Here is a 24,595-nt window from a genome sequence, read left to right as displayed (position 1 = left end):
TGGTGAGTCCAGCTCTCACTCCCGCCTTTCCGTATGGGCTGCTTGACCGGCCCCGCAAACGGAGTCCTCTGCAGTTCTAGGGAAGTGGGGCTGGGGTACTCATTGAAGCTTGGTGGTTTGGGAAGGAGCAGGCATCTGCTCTGCATTTCTTCAAGCTACTGATCTGGGGAAGCTAGGGCCCAACTTCCTCGGTGCTGCCTGCCCGTGCCCCCCTCCCCCCCACCCTGAAGCCCTCCTGACGACACTCCTCTCCTGCTCGGTGACCAGTGCCAGCTGGGCTGCCAACTACTCCAGGGAGTCACTGTGTTCCAAGCCCAGGTCGCTGACATTTGTCGTCTGAAGCTCGTCGGCCTCCTCCTCCAGCTCCTCTTCCTCCTCCTCCTCCATCTCATCCTCATCCTCTTCTTCTGTCCCATCCAATGAGTCCTCGTGTGCGGCCATCATAGCCTGCTGCATGGCCATGGTGGCATTGTCTGAGGACAGGGACTGCAGGTTGTCCAAGTTAATGGAACCTATGTGAGACAAGAAGGCAAGGGTCAGGCCCAGGAATCTCAGTGTTGGGTAGAGTGGTGTGGACTGGCTCAGGGGGCAGTGGACAATTCCCGGGTATAACGGCCCCTGCCTGTGCACTTGTTGGCCACTCCCCGCCTCATCCTTAGCATCCCTAGGTGCTCCTAGTTTCCATTTACTGAGCATCTTCTATGTAAGTACGTTAAATACCTTGACTTTCTAACAGTTCTGCACTGTGGGTGTTATTACCTCCATTCGACAGAGGAGGAAACCGAGTCTCAGACGGTTATTAGCTCAAGGTGCCAGTCAGCAGGAGTTGGGATTCTCTCCTTGGTCAGTCTAGCTCAAAATCTGCTTCTTTCCTCTACGCCTCCCGTGGCAATTGCCCATCGCATGGGAACCTGAACACAACCCTATAGATGCACACGAAGGTATGTACGTGCACACGCACACTTCCACTTCACTTCCCACACAGAGCTGTCTTCACGTGCCAAGCTATAAAATGTCTGGCTTACTGAATTATTCATTGTGCACCAGGCGACCGGCAATTAGAAAAGTGTATATGGAGGGTGTGATGGAGAAGCTGGGAAAACAAAGCTCTTCCTGGCCTCCGTTCACGAGCCAGCTGCCTGCTTCAGTATTTATAGATGGCCCGAGCTCTTGGGGAGCCGTGCAGACACTCATCAGCACTAAGGAACTTTCAGGAGGGCGTGGGAGGGAGGAGGGGGCTCTGCTGAGCAGTCACGGACTCTGATGACCATGGCCTCCCACTCATCTTTGTGAGGTTGCTTGCGGCTTGTTAAGACATGTGCAAAAACATTCCCTTCTCTCAGGCTTACACACATTCTTTGATGGAGAGCGGGTGGGGCTCATTATGGCGACAGAGCCGCCAGTGCCGCTCAGGCGAGTAGATGTTCAGCCCTCGTGTGTCCAGGAGGCCCGCCCGCCAGCCCCAGTCTAGAGCACACTCATCCCCCGGTCTCACCATCGGGGTTTGTCCCTGGCGCACCGCCCTGCTGCTGCAGCACCCCTGCAGCAATGGAGTTGGGCCAGAATCTTTGGGTGGGCCGGTGCTGCGATTTGATCTTCTTGGCTTTTGGGGCAGGGTCTGGGTTGCTGGCATCAAGCATGGGCTGCAGGATGCGCCTCCGGGCATTGATGAACCTGCCCAGGGGTAAAGGTAGAGACCTGGTTAGTCACCCCTGAATTGTGGTGTGTGTGTGTGTGTGTGTGCGCGCGCACACATGTGGGCATGCGTGCACATATACAGGGAGCGTAGAGCTGCTCCCGGACTTTCAGCTGCTGATCCACCGTATGGAAGACTGGGGTCTGATCTAGGGTGTGAAAGCCCAGCCGGGAGAAGACCCCTGGGCACTGCAAGGCTCGTGGGATCACCTGGAGCTTGGTAACCACAAAGTAGCTTGGGAGGAATGCATGAGGAGGGTCAGAAGTCTCTACTCAGGACTGGTCAGGATGGAACAGAGGAAGTAAGAGGCCCCTTAGTCAGAAGCACTAAACTCTGACTTCTCTCCAGAGGGCTCAGGGATCAGATCAGGGGGCCCAACTCTTGGGTCTACTCCCATCCAACCAGACCTCGCTCTCTGAGATTTCCATGACAGCCCAGCCAGACACAGAGAAGGGGAAAACAGATCCCCGTGAGGTCCGCAGTCAACTGTCCCTCCCCCTTCCCACTCCCAGCTTTGTAGAATGTTGTAGTTTTTCAGTTTACATAGTTGGTGGGTAGACCAGATGACCACCGGCAGCTCCTCCAGGCTTTGGATGCCTGCATTCCTGTGTGCCTCTGTACTATAGGCGGGGCAGGGTTTTCTATTTTTAGCAAGAAGCCTCCAGTGATGTTCCTGACACAATCTCCCAGCAGAGGGCGCTGAGAAGCCGCAGATGAAGCTCCGGGTGGGTGGGTTGACCCTCGCTTTCCGCTTCTAGGCCAACTGGGAGGACCACTGTGGTAGCTGGGCTGTGCTGAGCTGTCTGTTTTCCCTGCTGTGCATTCCCCTGCCAAGCAAGTGGCCCCGGATCTGAAAGCCTCTGGGTAGGTGATAACTCACCAGTTATTTACTTGCAGGAGCGTGAGGTTTGTCTGGGCTGCGATCTGCCTCTTCTCATCCTCCGTGGGGTAGGGGTGCTGAAATGAGAAGTAAAGGGCTAATGTGGCGGGGCACCTGGTGGTCCCGGGCCCCCTAGAGATCATGCCTACATCACAAGCACTACCCTGGTCCAGGCAACTCAGCGGTTTGGAAGCCCAAACTGGGACAAGTGCAATGTTTGTTTCCCAAAAGCAATGGGACTAAGGCTTGGGAGAGGCTGTCCCCTGACTGTGGCTCCACATTCAGGGCCACCTGGCCTCAGTCCAGCTCCCCCACAGGGTGGCGGACCAATTGGTTCCCCAAGAGTCAGTACAGTTCAATATTGATAGCTTCCAAGGCACTTTCATATCCTGACTTGGTCTTCACGGCCAACCCCCAGCAGGCAGGTCAAGCATTATTAGTGTTAGGATTGACAGCGGCCTATAGGACTATCAGAAGGTGGTAAATGGGTGTATGAACCAATTCAATTTATTTTTATTTATTTATTTTTTAATTTATTATTTTTAAATGTTTATTTATTTTTGACACACACAGAGTGCAAGTGGGAGAGGAGCAGAGAAAAAGGGAGACACAGAATCTGAAGCAGGCTCTAGGCTCTGAGCTGTCAGCATAGAGCCCAACACAGGTCTCGAACTCATGAGCTGTGAGATCATGACCTGAGCTGAAGTTGGATGCTTAACTGACTGAGTCACCCAGGTGCCCCATCAGTTCACTTTAAATTAACTGGTATTTACTGAATATCTACTGTGTGCCCAGATTTATGCAGGCATCCCAGGAGACAGAAGATAAATATAATGATAACTCTAGTTGAATAATACTTGGTAACCTGTCAACTGTTTTCATGCACTAAATTTCATTTAATGGAGCATATCACTAAAATTTTATAAGGTCAAGTATTGTTATTCCCACTTGATAGACGGAGAAACTGAGCGACTCCCCCAGTGGTGGCACCAGCCTGGAACTCAGTTCTTTTCATTTTGTTCCAGTCTTCTTGCCCTCACTTCATGCTGCCACTTTGTAAGACTGGGTCTGTGTCTTTGTGGGAGTAAGAAAGTGGTGTCCCGACACATGTCAGTCCCGGTGCTGTTTACATGTTGGTTTCCCTCTCTTGGATTGTGCTTCATGAAGGCAGAGACCATGTCTTATTAATTTGTCTTATTAATGTATCCCCAGTGCCTTCCACGTGCAAATGACATGCAAATGACTGCTGAGGGAAAGAAAGCAGAGACAAAGCAATAGGTGCGGTGGTTTGGGTAATGGTCACCATAGGAGGTTCGAAGGAGTGATGGGAAGGCTGCACAGGTCACATTAAGAATGGGAAAGTTTCGGGGCGCCTGGGTGGCGCAGTCGGTTAAGCGTCCGACTTTAGCCAGGTCACGATCTCGCGGTCCGTGAGTTCGAGCCCCGCGTCAGGCTCGGGGCTGATGGCTCGGAGCTGATGGCTCGGAGCCTGGAGCCTGTTTCCGATTCTGTATCTCCCTCTCTCTCTGCACCTCCCCCGTTCATGCTCTGTCTCTCTCTGTCCCAAAAATAAATAAAAACATTGAAAAAAAAATTTAAAAAATAAAAAAAAAAAGAATGGGAAAGTTTGGGGTGGTGGTGGAATAGGAGTCCTTCTGCGTCCCACTTACTGGGTGGGGAGCCACATGGTAACTGGGTCTCTGGGTCTTTGTGTCTTTCCCAGGTCCCCGCACCACACCCCGTACCCAGTAGGCATGCAGTAAATGTGTGATGACTGCCTGGGCGGGTCAGAACTTTGTCCTGAAGTGAAGGGAGATCTGGGGTTGGCGAGGGGGCTCTGTCCAGCCTCCGTAAGCCAGGACCATTTTTCACGATCAGGGTGGCGTTAGAAAGTGGTGCTTGGGCTTTCTGGAGTCCCAGAGGCTGGGACTCAGAGTCTGGCTCTGTCACGACCTGCTATGAGTTCTTAGGCATGTCCCTTAACCCCCCAATCATAAAGTCATCTAACGATTAAACGGAATGAAAATCGTCAAGTGCCCTACAGGAGATGGCTCTTCACACTAGTATTATGGGATGGTGTTGGCAAGGTGCTTAAAGCTGTCTAAGGAATGAGTGTGCGAGCAACAGCCTTGGAAGCGCTCTCATTATCAGCGACAGAGGAAAGCAGTTGGCCTCAGCACCCCCTGACTGAAGCAGTGAGGGTCACGTGTTGTTGTAATTCACACCTCTGACCCTGACCGCCATGCCAGGGCAGCCGTGCCTTGTGATTCATACAACATTAAGATTCTAACAAGCAGGACAACACATCAGCGTCACAGGAGCCAAGTTCATCCTACCTGGGAAGGAACAGAGGGAGGTGGGAGGAGAGACTGCAGGCCTCAGGGGTAGGGGAGCAGGGGCTCTATGCTTCTGACACCTTCTGAGGAAGGGGCAGGGCCCAAGCCCTACTTTCCTGCCCCGTGGAGTTCCAATTCCCCTACTCATGATAAGGAGCCAAGCGGCCTCCCTGTCCACGGCCAGGTGGACTGAGAACACAGCAAACTACGGCATCTTTCCGGCCTTCCCAGGCTGTGCCAGGCCCTTTCGTGCCTTCTTGCCCTTGCACGTGCTGTTCCCTCCACTGCAAAGCTCCTTCTCCCACTTTCCCACTGTGTGTGTTCCTGAGCTTCTGGGAAGACCTGTCACAGATCAGATTCTCTGTGAGGCATTTTCCACCTTCCCGGGGCAGAGATCGTCACTGCTGTTTGAATAACTATATTATCGAATATTATTGAATTCAATAACAAATTCCCACATAGTGGGCATATTCCATCTAGAGGGTATATAGCCCGCCATATGGTCATATGTCTCCCTAAGATACCGAGAGTTGTTCTCAGGCAGGAAGCTGGTCTTATCAGACAATGTATCTCCACTGTCCAGCCCGGTAACAGGCAGAGTAGATGTTTGGTGTCTGTGTATGGAACACAGGAGTGAACCAACACAAGAAGGAGATGGCCAACTTGGTTCCTGAGCAGAGCAAGGCTGTTCCTGCCCGCTGGGCCGGTTCATCTGCCCACAAGTGGTGGGGGGCTCCAGCGTCTTGGGTGCTGGCAGTGAAAGGTACCTGGCTGTAAGAGCTCACAGCGTAGAGGGAAGAGCTACAGGCACAGGGGGAAGAAACCTCTATTAAAGGGCAGTGTGTTGGCTCCCATTGAGTGGTAAGAGAAGGGTGGGCTGGGCTGGTCAGGGAGGGCATCCCCAGGGAGGTGAGACTTCAGTTGGACTTTGAAGAATGGCCAAGCCATTCTAGCAAAGGAGGGGATCGGCATTTCAGGCAGGGGACTTGCACCAGGATTTACATTTAAGCCAGTCGGATGCGAATCTCTTCCACTATTAAAGACCTCCAGGGCAGGAAATCCTTCAGCCTCTCATGGAAGGATAATGTTTGCTGTCTCTAAGGAGGTTCCTGGTGCAGGCCTCTGTGCTGAGTGGATGTCATAAATCCATAGATTAACATGCTCCCGTGTAATGGAGAGGGTAAGAGGCAGTGTCACGGAAACCGGCTGGCTGTTCTCTTATGGATAAAGATATAAACCTCTCATCCTCCCACATTGCAGGTGCCACCACCCAACCCTCCTGGAACCAGTATCTCAGGAGGCACGTGGTGGAGGCCATGGGGTGAGTGGCAGCTTTGGCTCAGCTCTGGGGACAGGTGTGCCGGCCAGAACATTCCTGGCTCCGCATCTGAGTTCTCATGGGAGCAGTCCAGCTCGGACACGCCTCAGACCAGATGATTCCTGAGGACAGAGTCAAAATAGTCCTGAGCCCTGGACAGACCTCGATTTGGTCAGTGCTACTTTTAGCACAATTGGAAAGGCTCGGGGCCAAGGACGGGAAGAGGAATCAGATGAGATCGTGGTAAGCCATCAAGCCATAGTAGCTGTTCTCTGATCGTTATTTGGAAGAACTCCTTTGGAGCTGGAGAGGGAAGTGGCAGCCGCTTTCTGGAAGTACATAATCCTTCCTCGAAAAAGAGATACAGAATGGACCAGAAAATGACAGATCCTTCTCAGGGCCGGCATGGAGGCTTGCACAACTAGGCCGAGCTGCCTGGTGGAAAGGAGCTTGGCCTTTGGAGAGGTCAACTCCTGCACCCAGCACTTACCAGCTATGTGAGCTTGGCAACTTGTTCTAGGTTTTACATCATTAGCTTCCTTGGCTTAACGTGGAATTAACAAAAGAGTGCGCCCCTCTTGGACTTGGGGGCTGATCTAATGAGATAATGCAGGTAGAGCACTTGCGCTCCAGGGACTCAATCCGTACCGTGTAGCGAGACCCCCCAGACAGCACGGAGTCAACTGTTGAGTCTCCAGGGAAGGGAACTGCAGCATTTACTCAGAGGAGCTGTTTCATGGCGCCACAGCTGCCGTCAGGAAGTCCCTCTGAAATCTGACCTACACTCTTTCCCGCCTCTCTCTGATACCTCGCTTTACGGCCTCCTAACTCAGGTCTCATCTGGCCTAAATTGAAGCTAAAGGCACCTTTTGGTTGGAAGAGTGAGTTCCTCCTGGGGTTCTGGGCCAGAAAGAAGTGTGGCCAGGGATGGTTCATAGGTCCCTGACCACTTCTTGCACCCCGAGACTGTCCTTCCACCTCCTAGCCCAGGCACATAAGCATGAGGCCGGCCAGTCACCGAGGGACATCACACAGGAAGTGGGAGACTGCCGGTGCCAGTGGCCTTGTGCTGTCGGTGAAGCAGGGCTTGGAGCCAGTTTTCCATCCCCCCTTTCCCGCCATGACCGGCACCACACTGGTGTCCAGCACAGCCCTCTTCCCTTCTCCTTCCTGACCAACCTTGGGCGCGCGCCCTGTGGCAGCCCCAGTTCTGTGGGCGTGGCCTTGCTCTAGGAGGGTCAGATGCCAAGTGAACAGAGGCAGTCAGGATGGTGGGGGTGGGGGTCCCTGAAACAACCCCGTTTCATCACATCGGAGATGCCACCGACGGCGGGGTGCATCCTGATTTCAGAGAGGCTAAGTGGGGGAAAACCTGAGCCTTTTAGAATGGAGAGGAATTTCTCTTTCTACTGTAATTGACCTTGTGCAGACCTTCCTTTCTTCTTTCTCTCCTTTTTACTCCCTTCCCCCTTATAGTTGTACACACGCACGGAAAAGTACAAAGAACGAAAACGTATATGGCTTTATATAATATCACAAACACCAGTGTGACCACCACCCGGGTGAAAAAAATAGGATGCCACCAGCACCCAAAAGCCCCCTTTGTGCCCCTTCCCAATCACTACCCCCAAAAGATATCGTCCCCAAAGATAACTTGATTTTTATGGTTTTCTTGCTTTCCTTTGTAGTTTTGCTATCTATGTCTCATCCTTAAACATCGTGGTTTACTTTCACCTGGTTTCTGGACCCTATGTAGATGGAATCAGACAGCATGCAGTATTTCACTCCACAGTAGAGTTGTGAGATTCATGTACGGTTGTTCTGCATAACTGTACTGTTCATTTTCATTGCTGTATAGTATTCCCTTGCAAAAAAATCTGCCACCTCCCAGTTCCTCACCCTCCCGCAATCTCAGAACGATTCCCCCTCCCTCTGCTCTCTATTTCAATCCCTCCTTCACGTTGCAACAAGACCGGTCCTTCCTAACCCTACCCCAGTCCCTCATGCCTGCTCGGACTCCTCTCCCATGGGCACCAGTGCTTACCCTTCCCAGGGTTCCATGCGCTACATGGATGATTTGCTTAGTTGTCTGTCACCCAAACCAGACATGCTGCCTGTTTTTGAGGAAAGGGACCCCCACCTTTCTTTCCACTCCAACCTCATCCACGCTAAGGAAAATGCCTGGCCGACAGTAAGTGTTCAGTATGTATTTGTGGCCTGGATGATCATAGCAACCTAAGGGGGTAAGTGGTGGTTACCACCCTTCCCTGTGTGTCCTCGAGAGTGAAGAAGAGTGGGAGAGAGTGGGGAGCATCAGGGATTCAGACTTCCCAGGAATTCTAGCTAGACTCAGGCTCCCTTACTTACTCAAAGGGCCGTTCCTTTAAGTGATTATTCCATGCATGTTTGTGGGCAAAGAGAGGGGGACTGGGGGCCTTAGGGTCCACGGGGGCGCACCGGCCGGCTTTCTAGAGGAGTCTTGGGGGCAGCATGGTGCGAAGTAGGTAAAACGTGAACTCTAGAGCCAGGCTCTCTGGCTTGGAATCCTGGTCTCTCACCAGCCCAAGACCTTGGGCTTGTGACGGGTTCCTCTTCTGTCAACTGGGGGAAAGATTTCCACCTACCCTGAGGTGGTAATAAGGACTGAGTGAGTTACTGTTTGAAAAGTGCTCAGAAAAGTGCCTGGCAGCCTGGCACTCTGTGTTTGTTAAATCAATCAATCAATCAATCATGAATAAAATCAATCTGCTGCTTGGCACACGTGATTCCGTCTCTGAGAAAAAGCCACAGGTTGTTTTTTCTGACACATGGCAGGAGCCCCCGGCAGCCCCTTCCGCGCATGTAGAGATATGCTCCTTTTTTTCAAATGGTTTTATCTCCTGGATTCTGGGACTGCTCCAGTCCCTGTGCACACACGATGGGGTATTTCCCCCGAACGTGGGCCTCAGGCTTCTTGGGGGATGCTGTGAGGTTGTAAATCTCCCCTGGCCATTTTTCAGGTGGCATCTTTGAGAGCTGCAGGCTCCCAAAGGGAGGGTCCTGGGACACAGTGCACGCCAGTGGTCTCTTACCCCCCACCCCCCGTCTTCTCTGATGGGCTCCATCCAGCCCTGCGGCTGCCCAATCTATTGTCAACAAGGTCCCATCTTTAACGGAGACCACCAATCTCACCTCCTCCCCTGGGACTCACTGCTGCTGAAGCAGCCAGTGCGGCCCATGCCCTGGGACTACAGCTGCCCCAGGGCATGCCTCCAACACTCTCTGTCTGTCCTGGGGGAGTTGGAGGGCAGCTTCAACTGTGCCCTCTCCATCCCACATGAAGGGTGGGTGTGAGAAAACAGTGTCACGTCACTGGCAGGAATCCAAGACCTAATGTTTCTCTGGCACAGAGAGATGAACGTGTCAAGACATGGCTGGCCTGACTTCTTCCAGCTCCTGATGTACCTTCCACTGAAGCTCTACAGGTACAGATGCCTGAGCAGCATGGGACAGACAAGTCATGGCACGGCAAAGAGCCACACAGTTCCCCATCCTCCAGGGGAGTGAGTAAGGGGAAAGGAGGATTTCATGCTCATAACACTAGAAGGAGGGGTCACTCTCTTTGGTCAACAGTAATCACAGGCCAGACAGGGGGCACTGATGGTCAGTGGGGAGAGAATTCTTACCCGAACAACTCCTCTTTCTCTTTCTACCCAATCCTAAATCCTAGCCACCCTTCCAGGCCTCGCCCAAGTCCCAGTTCCCCCACTGAACCTTAACTTGGTTCATCAGCATCACCTGCGGGGCTTGTTAAAAACCAACATCTCTGTATTGCACAGAGCCTTCGAAGTTTCTGAGACCAGCTCTCCCATTGGGCAGGAGTCCTTGATGCCAGTGCTCTTGGCGATGCACCCCAACAACTTACAGGTGTGCAGGGATAGTGCCAAGGTGGCTTGGTGGGGTCTAGGGTGGCGGGAGTCCCCTGGCTGGTCTCCAGCTACAAGCAACGTAGTTGGTTTACTGTCATTTTCTGTGTGCACCATCTCTGAAAAGGTGGGGAAACGTGGCTCTGCGGAGCCAATGGACACGGTGCAGGAGCCCTTTGCTCTGATGGTGGAGAAGGTCTTTCTGTTGAACTCAAGTCTTCTCCCTACTCATCCAGAGAGCCTACACTGTCCTCTGAAGTCACACAGGGGCCTCTAGCACTGCCTCTCACTTCATGACAAGAGCTACCCACCACGCATGGGATGTCTATAGTTTTTGGTTAACTTTGAATACTTACTCTGTCAAAGTACCTGCCATGTATTCTCATTGAATTTTCTAGGCACCTATAAAACGGGCATCCTTCTTCACATTTCACGCATGAGAAAAACTAAGCCCAGAGGGGTTAAAAAAAACTGGCTCCAGGTTATACAAGCAGTGAGTGTCAGAGCCAAGACTCGCACCCCCTGTATCTTTAACCACGTCCACTCCACCTCTGGGCTCGACCATCTGTCAGGCACTGCGCTTTTTAACATATTATTGATCATCTTCACCACAGGCGGGTATTATTGTCTCCACTTTATGAAGAGGAAATTAACATCAGAGATGCTAGTTGACCTGTTCAAGGTCATATGGCAAGTACAAAATGGAGCTGGGATCAGTCCCAGGCCTGTGTACCTCCAAAACCCTTGTTCCTTATAAGGGACACATCTTTTCTACAGACCGAACATCCCCAGTCCTCTTAACCAATCATCATATGACACGTTTCCTGTTAGTCATTTGAACAGACATTTCCCCATCCTGACCGCTCTTCTCTAGACACAACTTGCCAAAGGACCTTTTGAAATGTGATCCTCAGTACTGGACACACTAATCCGGATGTGTCTGACCAACACAGATGGTCAAACTCCTCTCACCTATACTGAGTCCTCCGTTCTCGGACCCCTGGAGTACGTGTGTGTGTGTATGTGTGTTAGCGCTTGATTACATCATGGGTTGACCACTCATGGTTTCTGTGTATACTTTATCCCCCAGTTAAATGACCAGTCCCTTGACTGCGGAAATCATGTCTCATACCTGAAACTTAGGTGTTGGTGGATAGATACGATACTTGGAACTTGGATTACATTTCCCCATAGAATCAAGTGATTTTGTTTTAACAGCTAGCTTTCCAGGCTAGCCCCAAAGGCCGATTTAGTTAAAGATCTGTGTTCTGGTGGAAAGGAGCCCACAGAATTCAGGGACAAACAAGAGATCTCACTGTAATTTCAGGCGGCGGACTAGACCTGAGTAAATTCTGAGATGGTAAGCACAGACTTGGACCTCCTTCCTTTCCCTGCTGGCACTTCTGAGCACCTTTTCTCACCAGCCCCAGGACCCTCGTGTGACCCTGTGCTCAGCTTTTTGAATCTGAGGCCTCTGGCTGCTGGGACTTCAGGGTCAAATCTCCTGAAACTATATTCATGATGATGCAGATAAAACTTTCATCGGATTCTCAAAAGGTCAGGGACCTCGAAGAATCTGCTAGAAACAGAACAATTGCTAGAAACCTTTTCCCTGGCATGCCAGCCTGGTTTGCCTCCTCAAAATACTGTGTTAAAAAATGTCCTATCTTCATTTTCTACCACTAACAAGCATTGGTACTCCTGCCATGAAGTGGATCTTAGCTGAGTGGGAGTAAAACAGCAAGCTTTGGAACTAATTCATACTAAGCTGTGAAGGAATGATGGCGTCCCGGTCTCTCTATAGGCATCTGTTTTTGACAGGGATTGGATACCTTTAAGTGGACATCTGATGAGTGGAATTTCAGATAGTGTGACACAGTTAAAGGAAAAAAGTAGCAGACAAGATATTCTGGAACAAAAATGGTCTTTCTAAGTCCCTCCGATTTTGCTTTTCAAGTTTTCTTACTTTTCCCTGCAGATTCCCTAGAAGTGTTAAGATTTCTCTCAGCTCTTTCTGAGACAGGGCAGGTTATGGGGACTCCCGGAGGGAGATGGGCGGCCTTTGCAACAATGGCGGTGTCTGTATCAGGACAAAGTACTGTCACATCTATCATCTTACTCTACCCTCACTACGACGCTGTGAGCTGGATATTGTCATTCCCATTTTAGAGCAGAGGAGACTGAGGCCTGATGGGGTTAAGCAACTTGCCCCAGGTACCCCTGGCTAGGTAGAAGGGGTATGACACTCACATCCAGAACCATGCCCGTTCCATAGACCACGCACTCTTCCTGTTTGTAAGAGACATCACCGTTTTCTAAGTCAGCTGTAGACGGATCCTGTTAGTGGGTCTCTGACAGGGACAGATGTATAATTCCTTGGGGCTTAATACAATGGTAGGCACAGGGAAGGTGGCAAGGCACACGTAGAGTATTTGTTGAGTAACTGAAGATAACGCCAAGGCACAGAAGCTACAGCTGGATTTCATGTCCACACCCTCTCCTTGGTCAGGAGCCCATATGCAGGGCACACGGTGTACCCATGGGTGCAGCAGCCTGTTTCACCCAGCGGGGATAAGCCCAGCATGGAGGGTTCCGGTGCTGTGGGTGAGAATAGCTGGGGATCTGACAAAGACTCACTAAGATAAGGACGGGCTCGGATCATGTAGAGTATGGGAATGTTCATAGCAGCATTATTCGGAGGCCAAAAAGTGGAAACCACCCAAATGCCTACCAACTGATGAGTGGATAAACAAAATGTGTTCTATCCATACAATGGAATACTGTTCTGCCATAGAACAGAGGAAGCATTGATACGTATCACAATAGGGATGAACCTTGGTTACATTCTGCTGCGTGAAAGAAGCCATACACAGAAGACCACACATTTTATGATTCCATTCATGTAATATCTGAAATAGGCCAATCCTCAGAGAGCGCAAGTGGATTACTGGTTTCTAGGGCCCAGGAGCAGTAGTAGCTAATGGGTACAGAAATTGTTTCAGTGATGAAAATATTCTGGAATTTGTTAGTGGTGATGACTGTATAACTCTAAATATACTAAGCATCTCCAAATTTAGTTAAAAAGGGGGTGAATGATATGGTATATAAATTACATTTCAATTAAAAAAAAAAAAACCAACCACCAAGAGAAGTCCGCTGGTACATTTTATGCTCTCAGCTTTTGTGATATCATCAGACTTCAGACGAGGGCCCTGGAGAAAGGCCCTCCAGCTGCGCGTGGCCAGGTGGAAAGGCAGCCACCTGGGACACAGGGTCGGGTGAGATGGCTGTGAGCAGCGCACAACTGTGACCCTGGCTGGATGCCACACTGGCGCTGTGAATGTGATGGATGAAGAAGGGAGAGGAAAGGAAGGGAGGGTGAGGCGGCCTCGCTGCGTCTGGAAACTAAGGCTGGCATATAAAAGTCCTGCATCCCACCCCCCACCCCCAGGACAGGGCTCTCTGTCTCCACTGAGAGCCTCTGCTCGCAGCTTCTGTTACTTCACCTAGACTTGGCATGGGAGCCCAGAGATGCTGTGGTGTTTCTTGGGCCAATGCAGAGGCAGTGTAGCCTAGTGGGTGACGTATTAGAGCTGCGAGGCACCACAGACCTGGGCTCAAATCCCGTGAGATATTGGGGAATAGGTTCCCTCCTTTGAGTCCAGTTTTGTTATTGGATATGAGGATATCCAATATTGGATATGAGGATATATTGGATATGAGGATAACTGGCTGGGTGGATTCAATGAGATATGTCTGAAGATGCTTCGCATAGATCTGTCCCCCGCCCTGCAGGGGCTGCTGGGGCTTGGTTTCTTCTCTGGGACCCCCCCCCCCCCGACATGCAGAGAATATTCTATAAAGTGCTTCAGTGGCAGTAGCACAGAGAACAGTCATGTTTTGGGTGGAGATGAGCAGAGTGACCCGGCAGGGCCAGGGGTGCTAGGATCTTGAGAACAGGGGGTGGGGGCAGAAGCTGGGCAAGGAGAGCGGAGCCTTTCTCTCCTTCCTCCGTGGAGAGGACCCTCTGCTGGGGTTTCTCCCCCGGCCTGGGTTTGCTATGGAGTGATTGCTTCCAGCAGGAGTCTGGCCTCTTTCAACCAAAAGCCAATAGTAAGAAAATATCACTGGATTCTTTGGGGACCCAATAGCAAGCGGCTAATGGATGAAACCTTCCCAATCTCACTGCAGCCTCACAGCAAAAAAGTCTCTGGGGGGAAAGTCCCAGTTCAGGAGCATTCTCTCATCTGAATCTATTTCTGTAGCTGCTAATGCCACACAACAGTGGAAATGACAAGAAGCCTCACACACAGGACGAAAGGAGTCAAAGAATACGAGCTTCTCCCCGAGGGAAAGAAGACAACAGAAAAGACTAGTATTTATGACAGAAGTTTTAATGAACAATCTCTACTAATGGAAACTGTGGATTTAGCATATGCTCTCCATCTCTTCTGCAACCCAGGTGAACACTGTGTAGAATGTTCATTAGACAATAGTATCTGCTTCTCAGGAAGTTGGCAGTGTTTGTATCCAGACTGGTTTACTCCGACTATACGTGCTAGTGTAATCATGTGATTTAATTAACCATTCTGTAAACCAATACCATCGAAGTGCAAAAAGAAGGTTATTCTTGCTAAGAAAACTAACTGGAATGCTTGGAAAGATTCGAGATTCCGATTTCCTTAAAAATGCCATATAGGGGCACCTGGGTGGCGCAGTCGGTTAAGTGTCCGACTTCAGCCAGGTCACGATCTCGCGGTCCGTGAGTTCGAGCCCCGCGTCGGGCTCTGGGCTGATGGCTCAGAGCCTGGAGCCTGTTTCCGATTCTGTGTCCCCCTCTCTCTCTGCCCCTCGCCCGTTCATGCTCTGTCTCTCTCTGTCCCAAAAATAAATAAACGTTGAAAAAAAAAATTAAAAAAAAATGCCATATAGTTAGGATCGGTGAGGCAAATTTAAGAGGCTGGAATACATAACAAAAGTCTAGAAAGATCCCGTAGCCAGATTACTTCCCAGACATCAAAGTTCTTATTGATGTTAAATAAGGATGGAATTTATAGATGTTCTACTATAGGCGAGGTCTGTGCTGGTAAAAGTATGACCCTTAATCAGAAAAAGATCTTCCCCCCTCTATCAGGACATTTGCAAACCAATGTGTGTGCATATATTCTACATTAAAATAAAATGTATCTTTTTGTTCTTATTTATTTTTTAATTATTTTTATTTTTATTTTTGAGGGAGACAGTGTGAGTGGGGGAGGGGCAGAGAGAGGGAGACAGAGGATCCAAATTGGGCTCTGCACTGACAGCAAACAGCCCCATGTGGGGCTCGAACTTACAAATGGCGAGATCATGCCCTGGTCCGAAGTTGGATGCCCAACCAACTGAACCACCCAGGTGCCTCTGAAATGTATCTTTTAATGGCTGTTCCTTTCTTCAGCCAACTTTTCCAATTAAGCCATCAACAAATGGGTTGTCCCCACTGTACTGGATAGGAGAACGTCTACTGTATATTGAGATCTGTCCTTTTTCATACTTTTTTCTACCCTATTTTCCTAAAACTTGAACAGCTACTCTATGCCCATAAGGCATTACCGCAGAGTTGTATCTCCCAAGAGCTACAGTCTCAGAGTTGTTCCTCAAAGTGACAATGAAAACAAAGGCGGTCTTCGAGTGATCAAATATGTTTGGGGAAATCTTCCAATCATGACCCCTCTTGCACATTCACTAAGAATCAAGAACTGAGCTAATCTTTGTATAACCCAGATTTTCCCCAACTCATTTAACCTGTCTTTTTTTTTTTAATTTTTAAAAAATTTTTTTTTTCTCAACGTTTATTTATTTTTGGGACAGAGAGAGACAGAGCATGAACGGGGGAGGGGCAGAGAGAGAGGGAGACACAGAATCGGAAACAGGTTCCAGGCTCTGAGCCATCAGCCCAGAGCCTGACGCGGGGCTCGAACTCACGGACCGCGAGATCGTGACCTGGCTGAAGTCGGACGCTTAACCGACTGCGCCACCCAGGCGCCCCTCATTTAACCTGTCTTGGTAGCAACACCTGTAACATCCTATAAAGGTACACACTTTGGGAAGCAAATCTTTAGGACCCACAGGAGAGATGTAATGTATGATCTCTATCCTGGAGTAATTTACAATTGAGTCAGAGAAAGGAGACATGGAGATTTCACACATACACATATATACGCAGAACAGGCCAGTAACGGTATTCTTCAGTATATTTTTAGGGTCAAAAGATGGCAAAATCAGTAAGTGTTATAGATCAGAACAACAGATCAGCCGTCCACCTCTAATTTGCAAAAATTATGGGCCCGAGTCTCAAAAACTTGCTCTTAGTCCTAGACTAAATCCTTGCACTGTTCTAGAAAGTTCAAAGAGGATTCACATTTCTCAAATGTGACTATGTACCAAGGTTGGCTCTTTATACATGTGATCTCATTTAATTTTTCAAGCATGAGAAATGGGTATTATCTTTTTTCAAAGAAATAGACTCCAAGAGATGGCACAGCTGGGGGCAGGACCTCAGTTCATGCCCCTGTGTGTCTGTCTTGAAAGCCTGCCTTCTTTCTGCTGTGCCCCCCTACCCAGTCTTCATAGCCTCTCCTGAGCTGGGGTTTGGGGGTGTGTGCGTCCACCTGTGTCTGGGTAGCCAGGCTGATCCATGGCCCAGACTGGGCCTGCAGGCGACAGCTGTGCCGTGCTGTGTCGCTAGAGCCTGAACATCTCCCCATCCCTTCCTTCTCCGGTCCAGAGGTTCTGAGTTGTGACTTTTTTAAAGGGCTAGGGGTCACTCCCTTGTCCTCTCCTGATGGCCGCTGTGAGGAAGGCATTAACCGAGGGAGGACTTTGCCAATGTTAAGTGCTTTATTAATAGTATCCGCACTGAGTGCACTAGGAGCTGGAGAGGGTCCAGGGTGGGAGGGTGTGGGGCAGAAAGTCTTACTCATGCTTTTCAGCAAGCCCTCTCAATGGTTCCCAGTTCCTTTTGTAGGGCCGATCTGGGTCTTTCCTCCCCCTCTTCTTTGTGCTCAGTGACTACTCCCCCTCTTCTCCACCTCTACTTTCCCGCCATCCCCAGTCTGGCTGGAAGTGGCCATGGAGTGGAAAGAAACGACCCTAAGCTGTAGAGGGGGGTTCAGCAGGAAGGGGGTAAAAGGGCAGGATGTAAACTGAAGTCCAAGGTCAGAGGGGAGACACAGCCAGGAGGGACAGATAGGGTGACGCTGTAGTCTCAAGACTTAAGTCAGGGGCGAGTTGCAAATGGGGTGTGGCAGGTAGCTGAAGCAGGAGCCCACAGGGGTCAGTGCAGGTGCTGGCCTGGGCGCTTGGGCAGGGGAAATGGTATTGCAGCCTCCTCTCCCCTCCTATGCTTGCCTTTTCTCCCCCTCAGGGATGATATTGCAGGTATGTTCACATCAGTCTTCAAAAATGCACGGGGTGGGGGAGGCAGGGAAGGAAGGACAGGGAACTAATGTGTATTAAGCCCCTCAGTGTGCGAGGATCTTGGCAATTATTCCGTTGCTTCTTCATCATCTTCACAAGAGGTGAGTGTGTCCAGGTTACAGAGTAAGAGGTAGAGTCTAGATCTGAGCTCAGGTTTGGCTCCCTCAAACGCCCATGAGCTTCAACCATGCTCATAGTGTAGAGTTACACATCACTGGGCCACAACGTGTGGAGCCAGCTCTGGACCCGTGGCAGGGTGGGGTTGGGAGAGGGATGGCTGCCCCCATGCTGGGTATGATGGGCCAGGGCACAGAAATGGATCGTTCCCAGGGAGCCCCTCTTCCCACAGGTGGGGCTGGGAGTTGTAGCATGGACACAGGGCTCACAGGGCCACCGGGGCTCCCTGATGGTGTGGAAAACCAGGACAGGCAAGAGGCCTGGGCATCCCCACCACCGTCTTTGGCTACTGAGTCAGAGCTGCTCCCAGGAGGCCTGAGGGAAGCCTCCATACCTGGCCCTGCTCCTGGCTTCAACACTAAGTTCCTGGAGTCTCTCCAACCTCCTCTCCTCACCTTGACCCATAGCCTTCCAACCCCCTCTCTCCAAATTAGGTTCCTGGTTGTTCTCTAGGTGGTGCTTCCAAATTTTGCTTCCTCAGCTTTCACTGGGGTGGCCCCAAGACCTTAGAGCTGGGGGCTGGCCATGTGAGGGGAGAGGCAGAGCTCCAGCCCCTCACTGGTCACCGTTGAACAATTCTTCCTGTTCATTGGGCGTGTGGGCCCAGCACTTCCAGGGCAGGGTCCCTAAGATGCCCATATCTGGGAATGATGGCCCAGGCTTGGGCTTCATGGCTTCTGGAGGTACTCTTACTTCAAAATTTTTTTTTAATATTTATTCAGTTTTTGAGAGACAGAGCATGAGTGGGGGAGGGGCAGAGAGAGAGGGAGACACAGAATCCGAAGCAGGCTCCAGGCTCTGAGCTGTCAGCACAGAGCCCGACGAGGGGCTTGAACCCACAAACCGCGAGATCATGACCTGAGCCGTTAACTGACCGAGCCACCCAGGCGCTCCGAGGCATTTCAAATGAAGGGTTGCTGATTGACCGACTGACTAATTCCCATGATCCCTTTGATTCCTCTCCTCTCTGAAGAAAGACTTTCCCTCACTCCCCGTTCTTTCCCACACTTCACAGGCCAAGACAGTCCTTGGTATTTGTTTGCTTCTGTCTGTCTTTGTACTGCCAGGCCAAGACCTCGCAGACTCCTGCCAGTTTGCTGGTGCGTCCAGAATCTACCCTCCCACTCTGGTGCGCACATGTGTGTGCGTGCACACACACACACGCACACAAACGCACAAACGCACACACATACACAAACACACACACAAACATACACACACATGTGCACAAACATACACACACACACGCATGCACACACATCCTACACAGGCAGCCCAGACATGGCCATTGGTCTTCATTTATTGCTACAACTTTTGAATGATGCTAGGGGATTATAGTTTCAAATTCATTCCTGACATTCAACCGAAGTCCTATCTGCTGCTACTAACAATGTATACAGCACACAACTGCCATCACGTTAGTGCACACAGCAGGCTCTCTATAGACATTACATTGAAACCCAAGGCTGTGTTGCCATTTTATGGAAGCAACCATAGAGGCTTATGAAGGCAGTTGTTACGTAAGGAAGGAGATTTCTCCCTGGGCTGTTCCCTCCAGACTCGATGGTCACAGCCACCACTCCCCAGCACCGTGCCTCATTGGTCTGACCAGAGGGATAGGGAAAAGGGACACACATACACTGCTACCCCAGTGGTGAGGACTCCGGGAAACAGAAGAGCACGAGCTGAGAATCATCATTTCCTTCCATGGGAGAAGGGCAGGGGTGTGCGTGGCCACACGTAGCAACCACAGCCCTGACCCCGTGGAATCTCACCGCCTTCATGAGACACTTTCCCAGTCCTTAGTTCTCTTCAGAACATGTCTATCCCCATTCCCTCATTTGATGTCACGCTTTTTCATGTCAGTAGCAAGCACTAGAGAGAGTGTCCCAGCTTTAGGCCCCACTAAATCCTCCCATCTGACCCGGTCTCTGGAAGATGAGATCTCTATCAGAGAGCCTCTCTCTGGGGCCACACCCTGTGCAGATCTGGGGACGACAGCAGAGTCTGACCCTGGGGGAGTTATTCATGCCCCACGCTGCAACTCCACACCCCCAATATACACACACTCACCATGAGATGTTGGAAGAGCCAAGAACGCATTATATTGGTGGCATGCTTGGGCAAGACTCCTCGTTTGTTCTTGGACTTCTTATCCTCATTGTCCAGGAGGGAGGTGAGGTCAAGGTTAACCTTCAGGGCACGTGGAGAAAAAATCAGCATCAGCAGGCTGGCGGGCCAGCAGCTAGGGACCTGTTGCTATAGTGACGGCAGGCTCTCGCTGCCAACCCCCTTTTGCAACTCATTCTTAGGGCCCTGGGGAGGTCACCTTTCCTGTCACCGTGCACCAGCCCCTCAGAGAATGGGAGACAGGAAGAAGAAGAAAGAGGAAGAGGAGTGGAGAAGGAGATGAGAGAGGACACAGAGGAAACAGGGACATGTGGAGGGTATAGGAGAGACAAATTTGCCAGAAACCATCTACTAGTTATTAGCATCTCTAGGGTACTTCACAGTTTGCAAAGCACCTTCCTACCTATTATCATGGTCAGCACTCACAGAGCCCTGCAGGTTGGGAGGTCTCTGTGCAGCTGGTGTGAATCCCCCTTCTGTGGATAAGAACTCCAAGACTCAGAGAGGTCAGGCGACTCATCCAAGATGACAGAGCTAATGTCACATCTCGGGCCTGACCTCAGATCCTCTTACTCCCCGCCACTTGTGTGTGTGCTCTATCCCACTGAGCTACAGAGTGGCTCGGGGTGGAGACCAGGAATAGGAGGTGGAAGATCCTTTGAGTGAAATCCCAGGAGTTGATAAAGCCTTTCCAACACCCGGCTTCTGATCTGTGAACTGGGGGTAACTGATCCCTCTTGGAGGAATAATAAGGATGAGATGAGCTACTTGTGTAAAGCGCCCAGCACATGGTAAACAATTACGGCTGCCCTCCCCCATACCCATGCCCAAGTGCATGCCCTATGCACACACACTCACCTGTGTGTTCTGGATCTGGATGGCTCCCTGGGGGATTGCTTGGGTGACCACCTGACCCTGGGAGGTTACCATGGTAACCGGCTGGTATAAGGCTCCACCTGAGGAGACAACCAGTTTTTGGGTCCCCTGCCATGGGGGTGGGTAGGAGTGAGGGCAAGCAGGATTTCCAAATCACTTGGCACTCCTATGCAAACACCCTCTATTCTGGAGGCATTCAGCCCCTATTGTGGGGGTGGGTGGGATGGGAACAGGGTCCAGAGAGCAGAGCCTCTGGTGGGAACTGTTTGGGGGAAGGGACAATAGCTTTATTTGGTTTTGAGGGGCTCATGAGACTCTGACCCAAATTTGTTCTGAACCATCACAATCAGGTCTTGGTGCTAAGCATCTATAAACTTATAGAGCATTTTAGTCAAGGAATCGAGCTAGGAGCCCCTCCTTGGCAGGGGACACCCCTTCCCATTTCCTAAGATAGTTCCTACAGTACCCTGCCCCCCACCTTGGGGCACCCCATTTTCCTCCCAGGAGTGTTCCCCACAATCCCCTGCACCAACCTGACACCACTTGGGAGTTGACGGTTGTCATGGCGATGTTGCCCTGCTGGAGCGCTGAGGCTGGGACCACAATCCCCTGGGGGTTATTGGAGACTCCAGACATGGAATTGGGGGAATTCTGCAGGAGGTCCTGGCAGTAAGGGAGGTGTGTGGTTTGTGACAATGTCACTAAATGCTTAGATGCCACAACCCTAAATTCCTCCTCCCCTTTTCTTCCTTCTTGCCTGCCCTCCTCCCTTCCTCCTGCTCCTCCCAGGACCCAAATCTGACAGACAATTCTTATGGCCTCCTAGAAGGGGTGAATAAGAAGGCTCAATATTAAAAACCAACCAACCAGTCAGCCAACCAGCCAACCAACCAACCAACCAACCAACAATATTTACCCACTTAGCCATTCCATTCTTCTGAAACTTGAGACATAAATTATCTCATAAACCAGTGGTCCCCACTTCGGCTTCACTTGGGAATTTCCAATATTGATGCCCGAGTTCCAACCCCAGAGATTCTAATTTAATTGATTGGGGGTGTGGTTGGGGCTTTGGCATTTTAAAAACTCCCCAAGTAGTTCTAATGTGTGGCCAGGGCTGAGGACCAGGCTTTATCTGCTTACCATCTCTTCACCCTTCACACTGTTGTCTACAGATGCCTTCCCTGACACTGTCTTCCCCCAGAACCTCACTTCCTCACCTACCTATGATGACATTTTTTTATTACACCAAGCTCCACACATAAGTGGCCTCCAATGTTTTATCTTTGTAACCTGAGCACCTAGCTCAGGTGCCTGGCACACAGTGGCTACTAAAATACTTGTTAAATCATAAGAAAAGACAGCCACCCTAGTCTCTTTATAACCTGCCTCCTAAGGGCATCTCATAGGAGCCTCAACCTCAGCCACCCGTCTGCACATTTCATCAATTCCTTCCTTTACCTCCAGCTCACAACACCGAATCCCACTGCAAACAGAGTCTCCCTTTGCCCCGTGCTATCAACCTGCCAGCCCCCATTTTCCCTGTAAACAATCCTTCCAGTTTGTTTTTGCAGTAGCCAAAGCAGATAAGAAGACCATTTTTCTCCCTGGCACTCCGGTCACCTCGTCATTGCCTTGTAACAGCTGGGCAAGGAAGTCCTTGGATGCTGAGGGACTCCGCTTGCCTCGCACGAAGGCTGCAATAAGTCCTCCCTGCTTGCCTGCTCGGTGTGGGGAGAACTTGTGAGGAAGGATTTGGGTATGTGAGAGGCTGGGGTGTCTAGGCTTTATTTGGAGAAAGCAAGAAAGGTGGCCAACGAGATGCAGCAAAAGGAGTTGTACGAGACCTGCGTGGGTCTCCGAGCTCCTCTAACCATAGTTCCTCATCTGACGACAGGGCTTGAACCAGGTGACCCGTCTGATGGCTGTCTAGGGCTGACACTCTCATGCTCAAAGCCTGGAGTCACAGGGCATGAGCTGTAAGAATTTACACGGGTAAACAGTCAAGAAAATAGACTAAATCAGGGGGGAAAAAAGGCCCCTACCTTCCTAGCTTTTGTTTCAGGACTGGGAGAAGCTTGGGTCTTCAGCCTCCAGGGAAGGTCTAGAGGTTCTTTGAGCCAAACTCTTGGCCTCCTCACTCAAGCAATTCAAATCTAACACTGAGTCGGACCTTCAGAAGCCTAAAGAAGATTCCTTAAAAGCCACATATTCCAACTCCCTGAGGAAAAATAAGGAACTGAGGCTTATAAACCCAAGTGACTCACCCAAGGCCCCCAGCTGGTTTGCAGCAATGGGACTAGAACACAGCCCTCCTTCATCCACAAATATTGAACACCCACCTTGTCCCAAGAACTGGGCTACGAGGTGCTCCTGGAATCACAGGGGTTCAGCACATAGTTACTGGAGGCAAGGTGAACAGGTAAAACAATCAAACCCCGGAAGTACAGAGGCGGCATGGGCCCCAGAGGAAAGATGAGAGACTTGGGAGTCAGCAAATGATGGCCCTTCTGTGAGCCTCAGTCTCATTCATAAAATGTGTCTGGCCCAGTGCTGACATCCAGGAGCCCTCAAAGCCTGTTTTCAGCTATGTGTCCATCTAAGGTCGATCCTGCCCTCGTTCCCAATACCCCGGCCAACAAGTCTCATAGGATGTAAACCAATGCTGATGTTATTTGAAGCTGAGGTGAAGTTGGAAGGTACAATGAATAGAAGAGGGTGTCCCTCCCTGCCTTTCCCCCTAAAACTGATGGAAATGACTTTTCAATAATCTCTTGTCGGGAATCATTCATGCCACGGTGCTCCTCATGGGTAAAGGTATTTGGGAATTTCACACATAAAAAGTTGTCCCAGACTTTCTTTTCCCCCGAAAAAGTATCCAGCAAGGTTAGGGAAACACAAGCAAAATCAGTAAAATAAATACAAGATGTGTGTTTTGGGATTCAACCAGCACACATATTTGCTTGCCAGAGGCAGAAGGGTGAGGAGCCTGGATGCTTCACCTGCTTATTCAAGCTCTGGCTGGTTCTCTGCCCTGTGGTTTTGCTAGCCTCCATGCCAGGTTCTGAGTTTGGGTAACTAAAGGCAATTTGCCTTATGCATGAGATCAGACTCTTCTCTTTCCTACCCTTTCCTCCTACTCTGGGGTCGTTGGCTGGGACGTGCCCAGAGGCAGCCAAGTGATATCAGCAAAGGAATGGAATGTAGAGCTTCAGGGACAGAGATCATGGGCAGGGCCAGGGCTGGCCACGTCTTAGCTGGGCAAAAAAAAGAGGAAGCAAAATCTGGCATCGCTGAGGTGTGGGGGAATAACATCCACCCCTTACATTTGTAAATACGAGCTGTTTCACAAACCTGCCAGAGCCCTGGCGAGTTTTTAAAGACACAGATTCTCAGCATCATTGAATCAGACCCTCAGCAATCTGTATATTTAGAAACCTCCCTCAGCTGGTCCCAGAGATCAGTGGGCCTGAGACTACCTCTTCGTCGCACGTATCGAATATTAGCAATGCTTTCACCATGCTATTTCATTTTAATCTCCCCACTATGATGATGTCATCGGGAGAGAGATTATTCTATTTGTCTGAAGAGGAACTGAGGTCCAGAGAACCAAAGTGAATTCCTGGAGTCACAGCTGTGCCTCGCATGCGGGTCCTTCGGCTCTTGCGCTGATGTTCAGAGAGAGAGAGATGTGCCTTGGAATCAGACATCCAGGCTTGACAGAAGCAAGGTTCCTGGCACATTTGAACACCCAATAAATCATTTTCCGCTTCCTTTGGCTAACGCTACTCACCCGGGGAGCTGGGCTTGGCATAGTCA

The 24,595-nt window shown here is 50.5% G+C and overlaps 1 protein-coding gene across 2 annotated transcripts in view; it reads right to left on the bottom strand.

The window, feature by feature from the left end:
• Positions 1 to 250: 250 nt before the first annotated feature.
• Positions 251 to 24,595, bottom strand: part of PKNOX2 (PBX/knotted 1 homeobox 2) — a 96,409-nt gene continuing 72,064 nt past the window's right edge. The window contains exons 3-9 of one of the 2 annotated variants that reach the window (XM_047071561.1): positions 21,310 to 21,427; positions 20,747 to 20,856; positions 19,844 to 19,963; positions 2,577 to 2,653; positions 1,534 to 1,674; positions 436 to 580; positions 251 to 393 (exon numbers count right to left, since the gene is read on the bottom strand). In XM_047071561.1, the coding sequence (XP_046927517.1) occupies positions 286 to 393; positions 436 to 580; positions 1,534 to 1,674; positions 2,577 to 2,653; positions 19,844 to 19,963; positions 20,747 to 20,856; positions 21,310 to 21,427 (819 nt within the window). In that variant the 3' untranslated portion in view covers positions 251 to 285. Of the gene's footprint in view, positions 581 to 1,495; positions 1,675 to 2,576; positions 2,654 to 19,843; positions 19,964 to 20,746; positions 20,857 to 21,309; positions 21,440 to 24,595 lie in introns of both variants that reach the window. The other variant, XM_047071560.1, reaches the window with a different exon arrangement.

The sequence above is a fragment of the Lynx rufus genome, unplaced genomic scaffold, assembly GCF_022079265.1.
Source record: "Lynx rufus isolate CCGP_SWC_20201006 ecotype Redwood Valley unplaced genomic scaffold, mLynRuf1.p SCAF_9, whole genome shotgun sequence".
NCBI lineage: Eukaryota > Metazoa > Chordata > Mammalia > Carnivora > Felidae > Lynx > Lynx rufus.
Note: the sequence above shows the minus strand (reverse complement) of the source record. Positions and strands in the feature narration are given on the sequence as shown.